Source organism: Rhinoderma darwinii, chromosome 12, assembly GCF_050947455.1.
Source record: "Rhinoderma darwinii isolate aRhiDar2 chromosome 12, aRhiDar2.hap1, whole genome shotgun sequence".
In the NCBI taxonomy this organism is placed as follows: domain Eukaryota; kingdom Metazoa; phylum Chordata; class Amphibia; order Anura; family Rhinodermatidae; genus Rhinoderma; species Rhinoderma darwinii.
This window is the reverse complement of record NC_134698.1, coordinates 68292986-68307730: the sequence shown is the minus strand read 5'-3', so window position 1 is coordinate 68307730 and position 14745 is coordinate 68292986. Positions and strand designations below refer to the sequence as shown.

Genomic DNA, 14745 nt, shown 5'->3' with positions numbered 1-14745 from the left:
TGCTCTGCTATAGTGGCGTCGCTGCAGCAGTAGCAGCCGCAGCGGCAGCAGCTGCTGCTACTAGCGGCGCCATCGAAGGTGTCGCCGAGCCAGGGTGCTTTTAACAAGCAGGGAAAGGGAGCCAGCGCAGCGCTCCCTCCACCTGCTGTACACCCCGGCCCTGCAACACAGTGTACAGCGATGCCATTCATCAGAATGGCATCAACTCCTCCTCCTCACATGCACTCTGCGCTGTGAGGAGGAGGAGATAGAGCGCAACCGCCGGGAAACCCGGCCATCACTCGGAACACATTCCGGTGATGGCCGTGTAATACCCGGCCCCATAGACTTCTATGGGAGCCGGGCGGCCGGGCAAAGATAGAGCATGTCCTATTTTTTGACGGCCGGATTTCCCGGCCGTCAAAAAATCGGTCGTGTGAATAGCCCCATTAGGGGTCTATCATTCCTAATGCAGCCGGGTGCCGGCCGATTTATGAACGGCCGGCACCCGGCCGGGAAACCCTGCCGTGTGAATGAGGCCTAAGGCCACACGGAGCGGCCCTGACACGATGGTGACGCGTTATTGCAGGTAAAACGTTATTGCAGGTAAAACGGCCCTTTATCTGCAAAATGGTGCAGCCATAAAGGGTGTATTAATTAATTGCAGCACAATTTTGCAGACAATAACAGGGTATTTGACAGCCACGCCGAACATGGTGCCAGCGCAGTTGCTAGCCGCGTCGTGACCGTGTCAGGGCCGCTCCGTGTGGCCTTACCCTCAGGGCATCTGTCACAGATTAGCTTTATCTCGACGTAGGCAAAAAAAAGTGATGTGGATATAGCCTAATGCTTCAATTCCCATGTTTCCTAGTGGTCACCACACATAAATTTCCAAAGTGGAGAGCCCCTTAAAGAGGCTCTGTCACCAGATTTTGCAACCCCTATCTGATATTGCAGCAGATTGGTGCTGCAATGTAGATTACAGTAACGTTTTTATTTTAAAAAAACAAGCATTTTTGGCCAAGTTATGACCATTTTTGTATTTATGTAAATGAGGCTTGCAAAAGTCCAAGTGGGCGTGTTTAAAGTAAAAGTCCAAGTGGGCGTGTATTATGTGCGTACATCGGGGCGTTTTTACTACTTTTACTAGCTGGGCGTTCTGACGAGAAGTATCATCCACTTCTCTTCGTTAACGCCCAGCTTCAGGCAGTGCAGACACAGCGTGTTCTCGAGAGATCACGCTGTGACGTCACTCACTTCCTGCCCCAGGTCCAAGTAAAAACGCCCCGATGTACGCACATAATACACGCCCACTTGGACTTTTACTTTTAAACACACCCACTTGGACTTTTGCAAGCCTCATTTGCATAAATACAAAAATGGTCATAACTTGGCCAAAAATGCTCATTTTTTTAAAATAAAAACGTTACTGTAATCTACATTGCAGCGCCGATCTGCTGCAATAGGAGATAGGGGTTGCAAAATCTGGTGACAGAGCCTCTTTAAAGCTTTTAATGTTCATTTTGGGTAAAAAAAAAAAAAAATAATTAAAAAAGCCATAATTTGAGTTTCCCTTTAATTTGCTAAACATGTAAGTGTATAGGTCTGATCCATTAGCGATATGGGGGTCTGCACAGCTTTGACACCTTTATGGGGGAATAAGGCACTTCCAGAGTTCTTCTCTCTTGAGGGATTTGAAGGCTGGCAATCCAGAGGCATCTCCCATGTCTCACAGTTGCTCCAGGAGGATGTATTTAAAACTTACCAACAGCTCCAAGAGGCGTTTGCATTACCTCGAAACTCCTACCAATATTTGCAGATAAGAAATGCTTTAGATGCCCAGAAGAGGGCTGTGGATTTGGTAATACACGCAGATGGGGTGCTGTCAGTTTTACATACTGGGAGTGTTACATCGGGGGTTATTTCACACATTTATCAGTTGTTGCTTAGTACATTTTTGGATAAATACCCCTTCATGGCTTCTAGAAAATGGGAAAGAGATATGGGTCCCATATCTGAAGAACAATGGACAGATATCATGGAAGCAGTTCCGAAGGTCTCTCTTAGTGAGGCTGGGCGCCTTTCCCAATTATATATTATCCATAGAGTATAAGACTCCTAAATTTATTTTTCACATTGGGGTGCGGAGTGATTCGACTTGCCCCAGATGTGCGGAAGATGGGGCTGATCATATGCATATGTTGTGGTCCTGCCCACAGTTAATCACGTATTGGACAGGGGTACTGAAGTTGATTCAGGATGCCTATGGGCCTATGCTGCAGGGGACTCCTATGGAGTGCGTTTTGGGGTATATTGTGGATACCTCGTCCCCTATCCTGGAGCGTATGGCTATTGCAAGGCTGTTTGTTATACATAGCTAGAAAACTTATTGCACTGCACTGGATACAAGGCACCCCGCCGACTAGGAGCGAATTCATTGCGAAAATGAATAAAATGATTGTACTGGAAAAGGCTGTTTGTGAAGCGTAAAGAGGAAAAAAAATAATAATTTGATTCCATATGGGGACCATGGCTGTGCATAATGGAATCTGTATCATAAAATCTGTTCAGGAACTCCCTATGGTGGTTACCATATGTTCTGTATACAGATTACATATATGGATGTGGGGTAAGGAGAAGGGGGGAACTAGAGAGGAGCATATGTGCCATACATTTGGTCTGTGTTATACTGGTTTGGAGATGCTTAACCTACCTGATAATTTATGTTGTATCTCATATACCTTGTATTATGTGATTAACGTACCCGATAATTGCAACATGTTCTACCTCATACCTTGTAATTCTGTATTTTGTGATGGTGCCTGGGGGGAGGGTTAGGGAAAGGGTTTGTCTGTAATGTTTTGTATTGTATATTTTTGAAACTTTAATAAAAATTATCTGATTAAAACAAAAACAAACAAGTGTATATTTCAAAGAAAACTCATTCAACAACCTGCTGAGAAAATATTTTATTAATCGTAAGGGAAAGAGTTTGAACATACAACGAATAATGGAATACATTCTGTTAACCAACCCATTCAGCAGAACATTTTACACCAAGGCACTAAACTCCCCTTTGCATGAAGATTAAAGCGAAAACCCGAAATGATCATCATGTTAAGACTTCCCAATATTCTTGGAATCTAAACTTTTCTGAAACAGTTATTACAATGGTTCTTATAAGGTAGAGGTGACGGGTGCAGAACTACAATTCTCATGATCTCTGGATCATGGTAGTTGCAATACCCAAATATAAAGCCAGTCCCTGATATATAATAATTCCAATGACAGAACTAAGTAAAGGATGATGAATATATTAGACTATATAACTAGTGAAGTCCTTCCTGAAAAACAAAGCGTCTACTGTATTCTGACCCTGCCATGGCAGTAAGGTTGGGTTCACACCAGCATTCGGCTTTCTGTTGTTCTGCTATGTCAGAAGCGCCGGTTCTGTTGCACAACCACCAGCGGCCGACGGAACCCATTGACTTTAATGTGTTTCGTCACGGTATTTGTGCATTTACGGAAACAATAGCGCAGCATGCTGCGCTATTGCTTCCGGTATTTTCGGCTGGATCTACAATAGAGGCCCTCCAACACAGATGTGAACAAGGCCTAAATGAATGATATTTAAAGGAGAACTCCATATCAATCTTTAACCACTAACATAGTCTGAACTATATATATATATATATATATATATATACACACACACACACACACACACCGCATGACCCAGGCTATTACATACATGACAAAATATTATAGGGATTTTGATTCTTTCACGTCTTGTATACTTGCTGACAAAGTGTTAAGGAAACGTCACCTTTAACATTAAATTGGACATCTAAAGCGTTCAGTTATGTAGCGGACCATGTCTGACGCCAGAAGTTCAAAAGTGGCGATGTGAGACAAAATAGGTACGGTTGTCTAGGCAACCGTATCATCTTCTGGAGCGTTACACTAAAGCCTCCGGCACTGTACGGTTGCGCCTCCACTTTTAAACAGGAGATGGTCAGAAACATAACTGCAAGTACCCATTACAGTGTCTGATATTAAAGGGCTATTTCCCTACCTCTCCATATACATGTTGGTGGCTGGAATACACCTTGGGGACTGACAGGCCCCATGAGCCCCTTTCCCTGCATTTCAAGCAAACCCAACTTAGATCATCATAGGGTTCTATAGTGAACGGAGTTTGATTCACTTGAACCGCGTGGTCTGCGTGTCTTGCTGCCGCATTACGGCCTTCTGAACCATTAATATAAGAAATGTTAAATCTTCAAATCGTATTTTACAATAACTTTTCACTGTTTTAAAGTGTAACTAAACTTTTTAAAAACTTTTGACATGTCAAGTTTTGATTGGTGGGGGTCTGAGCACGGAGATCCCGACCGATCACTAAAACAAAGCGGCAAAAGTGCTTGGGTGAGCGCTGTGCCGCTTTGTTTCTGATCGGTTTTCCTCAGAATGCCAAGCAAACGGTGTGCAGGCTCATTAGAAAGTCTATACACTGCTCACTCGGCTTTCCGCTTAGTTTTTGCGATCTGTGGGGGTCTCAGTGCTCGGACCCCCACCTATCAAAACTTCTGACATGTCACTATGGTATGTCAAACATTTTTTTAAACTTTAGTTACCATTTAACAACCAAAATACAAATGTTTGTATTAAGCAGTACTAGTTATGTCATCACTATAAAGACCTCTCCCATATGTACACGTGGCCTAGTTATTATACCTACCATATAATGGGACAATGAAACACATTCTATTTTTGAGGGACTTTTATTAAAAAAATACACTTACTACCCTGAGCATTAAAGCTACGACTTTGGCAACAGCTAGAAAAAGGTCAACAGGAACAAAAGGAAATCTCCACCTTAGCGGAAATTCCCTTAGAGTTTGTATATCCCGTGCTTCTTCTTCGCAGCAGTCAACAGTGCCAATGACTTAACATTCGCCCTGTTACTAATATGCATGGAGATCCCAAATATCAAAGCTGTTCCCTGCACGCCAGTAATACTGTAAGGCCAGGACTACACACAGTTTTGATGCCGTTTTTTTAACCAAACAAAACACAGGAGTGGACACAAAAGAAAGGAGATTTATCAGTCTTTTCCTTATACATTTCCTTCCTTTTGGATCCACTTCTGGCTTTGGCTAACAAAACCGAGCCTAAAAACTGCACCAAATACTGCGTGTGTGGTCCTGGCCTTATTGTGAAGCCTGAGGTGTTGGCATTGTTGACACAAATGTTTTAAAGACTCTATGGAAACTTCCATAAGGGCTTGTTCACATCACCGTTCGCTTTCCGTTCCGTCGGAGGTTTCCGTCGGGTGAACCCCGCAACGGAAACGGAAAGTGACAGCACAGCTTCCGTTTCAGTCACCATTGATCTCAATGGTGACGGAAACATCGCTAATGGTTTCCGTTCGTCACCATTCCAGCTGGTTTCCGGTTTTCCGACGGAATCAATAGCGCAGTCGACTCCGCTATTGATTCCGTCGGAAAACCGGAAACCATCCGGAATGGTGACGAACGGAAAGCTTTAGCGATGTTTCAGTCACCATTGAGATCAATGGTGACTGAAACGGAAGCTGTACTTTCACTTTCCGTTGCGGGGTTCACCCGACAGAAACCTGAGACGGAACGGAAAGCAAACGGTGATGTGAACAGGCCCTAACAGTGGAGATTTTCTTTAAGTACTTTAGGTTTTCGCTATTAAAGTGCTACATATAAAATGTAGGGACTGTAAGCCTTTAGAAGGAAAAGCTAACAATACACTGGTAATTGTATATAGCAGTGACCTAGAACCCCCAATGTAAAATCTAATCTACTTCTTCTATAGTAGGGCCTCCAGCTCCTCCCCCTGCAGTGCCAGGGGTGCCCGCTCCACCCTGGTACACTTTGCTCATGATTGGGTTCCACAACTTCTCCAATTCTTTTTGCTTGTGCTCAAATTCTTCTTTTTCAGCCATCTGGTTCCTCTCCAGCCAATCAACGACCTCTTTGCATTTGGACAAAATCTTCTCTTTGTCCTGGTCACTGAGCTTGCCCTTCAGCTTCTCGTCTTCGGCCGTCTGTTTGATTTGGTAGGTGTAGGACTCCAGCCCATTCTTGGCTGACACGCGCTCTCGGTTGACTTCGTCTTCCACCTTATACTTTTCTGCATCGTTCACCATTCGATCAATGTCTTCTTTACTCAGCCGACCTTTGTCGTTGGTGATGGTGATTTTGCTTTCTTTACCGGTACTCTTGTCAGCTGCTGTCACGTTCAGTATGCCGTTGGCATCAATATCAAAGGTTACCTGAGACAAATACAAGAAACACACAAAGAATAAACGTGATTATTAATGTTATTTTTTTTGTATAATTAAAAGTTAGACAATTTTCCAATATAATTTCTGTATTAACTCCTCAGTTTTCAATATCTCTGCTTGTTGTTATTCAGTAGGAACATTCATTGTTTACTTCCAGTGACTACAACGATGTCCTGGTCATGTGATGTACACACAGGTGGAGAGATCGATAGACCCAGCTCTGATACACATACTGTACCGGTAACTAATAGAGCACCTGTGTGTCCATCACATGACCCTGTAACGATCCCAGCACCTGTGTGTCCATCACATGACCCTGTAACGATCCCAGCACCTGTGTGTCCATCACATGACCCTGTAACGATCCCAGCACCTGTGTGCATCACATGACCCTGTAACGATCCCAGCACCTGTGTGCATCACATGACCATGGACAGGTTAACCCTTTTAATGACCAACCTATTTTAAACATTAATGACCAAGCTATTAATTGCGTTTTTCCATCGTCGCATTCCAAGAGCTATAACTTTTTTATTTTTGCGTCGACATAGCTGTATAAGGTCTTGTTTTTTTGCGCGACAAGTTGTATTTTGTAATAGCACCATTTTGAGGTATATAAAATTTATTGATTAACTTTTATTAACTTTTTTTCAGCGGGTTGTTACGATTGCAACGATACCAAATTTATACAGAATTTCTGTGTTTTACTACTTTTACACAGTAAAAACTTTTTTCCCAAAATTTGTTTTTGTGTCTTCATATTTGAAGAGCCGTAACCTTTTTATTGTTCCGCCGATGCAGTTGTATGAGGGCTTTTTTTTTGCGAAACGACTTGTAGTTTTTATTGGTACCATTTTGGAGTAGATGTGACTTTTGGATCACTTTTTATCACATTTTTTTTTAAGGCAGGATTCACAGAAAACAGCAATTTTTGCATTGTTTTTTTTTTTACGGCATTCACCGTGCGGTTTAAATAATGTAATAGCTTTATAGTCGGGGTTGTTACGGGCGTGACGATACCAAATATGTCTAACTTTTTTTACTTTATTTTTTTAATAAAAGGGGTATGCCCAGTTGCCAGTTTATTCATACATTTCCAGGAGGAATAACAGAGGAACGTCACAATGCAGTTATAAAAAAGTAAAAAAGTAGTGCTATTTTATAGGGGGTGCAAGTATTTACTAAAACAGCCATGTCAGTAGAGGTGACAGGTCCTCTAACTAGGGCTGGGCAATAAAAAACAAAAAACAAAAACCAAAACCCTAAATTCAGCACAATTAATCAACGTCTCCTTGCGGATATCGGTTTTATCAATTATTTATTCCCGGTTGAAACTGTATTTGCATCTTCAGGACGCAGATACAGTTGAATCCAATGCCCTACCATTCACGATGTATCGCCGGACGCGAGGCAGTGACGTGATCGCGCCTGTCTGCGCCATGCCGCACAGACCAGAGGGATCTCTACTCGTCGTTGAAACGGGGTTAGGTGAGTATGTATATTATTATTTTTATCAGGCACTATTGGGGATGTGGGGGCATTATACTGTGAGGGGGCAGCTATGGGGGACTTTATACTGCGTGGAAGTCAGTTATGGGGGAATTACTCTGTGTAGAGGCAGCTATGGGGCATTATACTGTGTGGAGGGCAGCTATGGGGGCATTATAGTGTGTAGAGGCAGCTATGGGGGCATTATACTGTGTGGAGGGCAGCTATGGGGGCATTATAGTGTGTGGAGGGCAGCTATGGGGGCATTATAGTGTGTGGAGGGCAGCTATGGGGGCATTATACTGTGTAGAGGCAGCTATGGGGGCATTATACTGTGTGGAGGGCAGCTATGGGGGCATTATACTGTGTGGAGGGCAGCTATGGGGGCATTATAGTGTGTGGAGGGCAGCTATGGGGGCATTATAGTGTGTGGAGGGCAGCTATGGGGGCATTATAGTGTGTGGAGGGCAGCTATGGGGGCATTATAGTGTGTGGGGAACACTGTGGCAATATACTCTGAGGGCAGTGTCAGGGGGTATGTATAAAATCTTTTCATTTTGGTATATTATATACCGTAGTATACAGCAGGCTCAGTGGATAAATATTAATTCAATTGTGTAGTATGCAAATATGGGCGTGGCATGCAAAAAGGGGGTGAGGCCTAAATAATCGTTCATTAATAGTAATCGAAGTTACATGTTCAATTAATCAGGATTTTGATCATAATCGCCCCGGCCCTACCTCTAACTCATAAATATTCAGCTTATCAAGGGGACGGTTACTAACTTGGGGTTACCCTACCATTCTAAGATCCAGCGCTGAGTGGAATGGATCCAGGATTCGATCATTCTAAGCTTGGACGTTGAGCCTTGAACCCTTGTGGTAGTCAATTCTATACACCACTTAGAGCATTTGCGCAGATCTATGAATTCGAGTGTTGTAAGAATTACACTTCACAAAAAAAGAACAGTTGGTGTAAACTTGAGCCAAATGATCAAATTGGCGAACACTATGTAATAAGTTTGCCGCAAGTTTCTGAATACTGACAGTTTTAGCCCAAAATGGTGCAACTATGGCGAGTTTCACCAGAAATCTTTGATGCATTTTTTTTTCTTAAATGTCGTATAGGACACAGAACAAGATTAAAAATTGTGCAAGTCCTTCAGAAATATTTCTGCCGCTTTTCAAACACGGTGGCATGAAGGTGGGGCAAGTGCCCTGAGCGCTGCCAACACACCACTTTGCTTTGGCCAGGGTATTTAGATACAGAGCTAAGAAATTTACTGGAATCTTTACCCCGGGTGAAGGACATCCTGAAAACAACTCTGGTGGCGTGCATAACCCAACAAAACGCGTAGCGGCCACATCATAGGATACCGGCTCCCGAATGTCGGTGTGCATGACTCCATTGACAAGATTTGTTGTTATGTATTAAAGAGGCTCTGTCACCACATTATAAGGCCTGATTTACACGAGCGTGTGCGTTTAGCACACGCAAAAAACGCGGCGTTTTGGTGCGCAAGGCACTTAAAAGCTGCGTGTGTCATCAGTGTATGATGCATGGCTGCGAGATTTCCTCGCAGCCGCCATCATTATGACACTCCGTTTACATTCAGAGTTTGACAGCTGTTGCACGAACCACGTAGTTCGCACGGAAGTGCTTCCGTGGTTTTCGCGCACCCATTGACTTCAATGGGTGCGTGATGCGCGAAAAACGGCGAAATATAGAACATGTCGTGAGTTTTACGCAGCGGACTCACGCTGCGCAAAACTCACGCACTGTCTGCACTGCCCCATAGCCTAATATAGGTGCGTACGACACGCGTGAAAAGCACGCGCGTATATTACGCTCGTGTAAATGATGCCTAAGTGTCCTATCTCCTACATAAGGAGATCGGCGCTGTAATGTAGGTGACAGTAATGCTTTTTATTTTAAAAAAACGATCTATTTTCACCACATTATTAGCGATTTTAGATTTATGCTAATGAGTTGCTTAATGCCCAAGTGGGCGTATTTTTACTTTGGTCAGCGTCATACACTCCCTTGTACAACGCCCATTTGGTCTAAAGTAAAACACGCCCACTTAGCATTAAGAAACTCATTAGCAGAAATCTAAAAACGCTAATAAAGTGGTAAAAACAGATCGTTTTTTTAAATAAAAAGCACTGCTGTCACCTACATTATAGCACCGATCTCCTTATGTAGGAGACAGGGCACTTATAATGTGGTGACAGAGCCTCTTTAATAATCTTCGTAACTTCTAACAGTCCCAAATTTACAGAGACAGTCCTAGCAAATTTCTGTCACGGCAAACCCCACCCCCTCATATTCAATTGTGTACAATGGCGGAGCAGGAAACCAGCAGCTCCCTGCTCTGCCATTCACTAGGCTACAGGCCACGTAAGCCCTGCAGTCTTTAAGACGCTGGGACAGGATCCCTGCGCATGCCGGCACGATGACGTCACTGGATCACGCCGGCCTACGCAAGGATCCAGCCTCAGCGATTGAGTGTGGCACTATGTATGCTGGTTTTTACGCTACCAGTAGTGGTCAGCACATATAGACTAGCCCTTTTATTATTAGAGCTGGTAATATAATGGGCCCGGATGGTGGATATGGGCAGACCAATACTTGTAGCCTAAAAACCAGAGGGTAGCGGGAGCGTGACAAAAATCACTTGGTTTGAAAAGTCCTCAGTTTGCCCCTAGTGGGGAACAGTTGTGCGGGCAGACTAGAGTGACGAGTCTTTCGGCGTAACGGCCGCGGGGCAAAACCTAAGTAAATAAACCGCTGCGTTACCCGTGTACAGTTTGCCACCTGAAAGGAGAAAGCAGCGGATGATATAGGGGTGAGGAAGTACCCGCGATATGCCGACTAGTAAACGATATTAAATGATTTATCGCCTCCACGCGGTGTTCTTCTTGGTGTGTGGCAATTGTGAGAAATGCGTCTCCTCACAGATGGGATCTGTCGTTCTTTGCATGTGTCATGTGTATTTCTTACTATTTATTACGCTTTATCATTGGCCGCAGTTTGTATCTTCGGCCTACACTAGAAGGCAATTGTAGCAGCCGAGTTGCAGGTAAAGACGGTTATATTTATAGAATATATGACCTCAATTATAAGAACTTGAGATGTCGATTTCTTTCAAGTTCATTTCAGCCTTTGCCCAGTTATTTCCGTTTCTGGGAAAGCTGAGTGACCGCTAATATGGCCGCCACTAAGCTCCCATTGAGGTTGTCACAAAGTTTTCCCAGACTAAAGTGAGACATCACCTGCCTGTATACAACCAGAGAGATACTGGGCACCATAGTAGTCGTCAGCCAAACCAGTGCAGACATTTGCGTTTGTATATATTAATGCAAAAATTCTGGGAAGATAGCCACGCCCCCGTTAGATAAGCCACACCCACCACATATGCTGCCTCCCAATCTAGAACCAAAGTGTCCCTGGAAAAAAAAAAAATTTCAAATGTTGGCAACTATATTAATATATATATTCTATGCCAGAAGGACACTCTTGGCATACGCCCGGCCAATAGTACAACAGACATTTCTACAGCCAAGATCCCAGTACTAAAGACAAGCCTGCAGTGTAACCCAGTCAGTGATTCCTGTGCCCATTACTACTTATGCCCAGGCTGGCTCTATGACCTCTATCCATTTCACTCTCCATTACTTCATCTCTAACATAAAAACAGTAAAACTATCCTTGTTGCCCCAAGCAACCAATCAGAGCTCAGCTTTCATTTCTTAAGCTGCAGTGGAAAAACGAAAGCTGTGCTCCGATTGGTTGCCATGGGCAACAATCACTCTGGCAGATAAGAGATTGTCACCTCGATCTGTGGCACTCCTCTTGGAGCAGGGGGGATGCCCGTCAGGTCGAACTTGCCCAGCAGGTTGTTGTCCTTGGTCATGGACCTCTCGCCCTCGTAGACCTGCACCAGCACGCTGGCCTGGTTGTCGGAGTAGGTGGTGAAGGTTTGGGTCTGCTTGGTGGGGATGGTGGTGTTCCTCTTGATGAGCGGGGTCATCACGCCTCCGGCCGTCTCGATGCCCAGGGACAGCGGGGTGACGTCCAGCAGCAGCAGGTCCTGCACGTTCTCCGACTTGTCCCCGGTGAGGATCGCCGCCTGCACCGCAGCCCCGTACGCCACCGCCTCGTCCGGGTTGATGCTCTTGTTGAGCTCTTTACCATTGAACAGATCCTGTAGCATCTTCTGGATCTTGGGGATCCGGGTGGAGCCCCCGACTAGGACGATCTCCCGGATTTGGGCTTTGTCCAGCTTGGCATCCCGCAGCGCCTTCTCCACGGGCTCCAGGGTGCCGCGGAACAGATCGGCATTGAGCTCCTCAAATCGGGCGCGGGTGATCGATGTGTAGAAATCGACGCCTTCATAGAGGGAATCGATCTCGATACTAGCCTGCGTGCTGGAGGACAGGGTGCGCTTAGCCCGCTCACAGGCAGTCCTCAGCCGCCGCAGTGCTCGCTTGTTGCCGCTGATGTCCCGCTTGTTCTTACGCTTGAACTCCTCCACAAAGTGATTGACCATGCGATTGTCAAAGTCTTCCCCACCCAGATGCGTGTCTCCGGCCGTGGACTTCACCTCAAAGATGCCGTCGTCGATGGTCAGCACCGACACATCGAAGGTGCCGCCGCCCAGATCGAAGATCAGCACGTTCCTCTCTCCGCCGCTCTTCTTGTCCAGCCCGTAGGCGATGGCAGCCGCGGTGGGCTCGTTGATGATGCGCAGCACGTTAATGCCGGCGATGACCCCCGCGTCTTTAGTCGCTTGCCGCTGCGAGTCGTTAAAATAAGCCGGAACTGTAATAACGGCGTTGGGCACGTTCTTCCCCAGGTAAGCCTCGGCGATCTCCTTCATCTTAATCAGCACCATTGACGAAATCTCCTCCGGGAAGAACGCCTTGATCTCCCCTTTGTACTCCACCTGGACTTTAGGTTTCGTCCCGTCGTTGACCACAGTGAAAGGCCAGTGCTTCATATCGGACTGTACGGTGGAATCGTCAAATCGTCGGCCGATCAATCTCTTGGCGTCGAAAATGGTGTTTGTTGGGTTCATCGCGACTTGATTTTTAGCAGCATCTCCTATTAGCCTCTCGGTGTCCGTGAAAGCGACGTAGCTCGGAGTGGTACGATTGCCCTGGTCGTTGGCGATAATCTCAACCTTGCCATGCTGAAATACTCCTACGCAGGAGTATGTGGTGCCCAAATCAATCCCCACAGCCGGAGCGTTGGCGGCCATTCTAGATCACCTTCACACAACTAATCACTCGCACAAAGGTCGTCGAGTAACTGCGTAACGTTCGGTCCTGCGCTAGTTTTTATACACTCCCGCCCTCTGCGTTCATTGGCCAACATCAAGTTTAGAAACCAATCAAAAAGCTGTAGCCCCGCGGCAACATCATAATACGCTGTATGATTGGATGACATATGTTTTTTTCACTAACCAAGTGTCTTCTAGTTAGGTCAGAGGAGGGATGCTGGCGGGCAGTCAGGAACGATTTCCATGGCAACGTCAGGATTTTGGAACGTTTTGCTGAGGAAGGCGTGACTTGTAGCGAGGTTAACCAATAAATGAATGGCAAAGCTAGTCATGTGACTCAACACGTGTTATTTGACATGTAGGCGTGGCTCACTGCTGGTCTGTTGTGTTTGTCATTCCAGTTACTTGCCAGACGTCTTCCTGCATCTTCAGCAGCGCGATCCTTATTTGGTTCCAGGGATAATTCCTGCATTTCAACAAACTTTGGAAGGAATTTAACAGCCCAAGTCTAAATAAATACATCAGGCTGAGCAATTCAGATGGTCACTGATATAAAACTATGATCTCAGTGTGTAATAAACCATAGATAAGATAATAAAAAAACATGTAGAGCAATACACAGGGACAGTATTTGTAACAATCATTGCATGTATGTCCCTTTAACATCCATCTCCTGGTATTGAAAAATATTGGATTTCTGATGGGGACTTTGCCAGATCTTGAGCCCCACATTATCCGGAAAATGATCAGAACTTGCTTTTTCCCTCCTAAAATAATAAAAATAACAAATTATATTCACCATCAGAACAGAGATTAGGCATTGTTCACACTTGCTGGTGTTTTCCACGTTCTGCCGGATCCATCGTATGTTGGATACCCATGACATACGTCGCGTTCCTTCACGGTTTCCATAGTAATGACGGTAAGAATAGCGCCGGGGCACCGGGGCTGCCTGAGGCTCTGAACAAAGACCTTCACAGCAGAGTGACTATTACTTTATTTGATTGTCCTACGATCAAATATTACAAAACATAACAATTTTTCAATTGTAATAATTGAGAAAAATGCTTTGATGTGTAGATATTGCTGTTACGTACCTGTGATAGCGTTCTTGGTGTTCTTTTGATTTCCTCTCAGAATGTGAATTTAAAGGGAAGGTGTCATGATTTTTTTATTTTTTATTATTATATTGCTTTTAATAAAATATAAACCAAAATTTTATTTATTAGTGTAGTCACGTTCTAATTTTTACTGTGTTCAAACTTTTACTTCTCTATGGGGGCTGCCATTTGTTTTTTCATCTCTGTATGTGTCGATTAACGACACATACAGAGATGGAATACGGCACATACATCCCCATAGAGAATGCGAACGGGAGCCGTTCCATTCACTATGGTGTACGCCGTCTGTGTGGGAACGGCACATGTGCCGCTCCCACACAGACCAAAACGAAGCTCGTTCGCAGAGCGAAATCCGGCGCCATTTTCATGTGGACCGGAAGCTGGTGCCGGACAGTAAGATGACGACTTCCGGCCATATGTTCAGGCGCAAGGAATAGTAGCGTAGACCAGCGGAGGCGGCGGCAGGTAATTTATGTTCGTGTATGTGATGTGTGTATTATGTTCGTGTGATACTGTCTGCTGAGCATGGTATCTAATCCTCCTACGCTGTGCA

At 44.8% G+C, this 14745-nt stretch overlaps 1 protein-coding gene across 1 annotated transcript; it reads right to left on the bottom strand.

The window, feature by feature from the left end:
• Positions 1-2933: 2933 nt before the first annotated feature.
• HSPA2 (heat shock protein family A (Hsp70) member 2) lies at positions 2934-13125 on the bottom strand. Its single transcript, XM_075843778.1, has 2 exons — positions 11623-13125; positions 2934-6286 (listed from the first exon to the last, which is right to left on the bottom strand). The coding sequence occupies exons 1-2, from the start codon at positions 13048-13050 to the stop codon at positions 5807-5809; spliced, it is 1908 nt and encodes a 635-aa protein (XP_075699893.1). The 5' UTR covers positions 13051-13125; the 3' UTR covers positions 2934-5806.
• Between the last annotated feature and the right edge of the window lie 1620 nt (positions 13126-14745).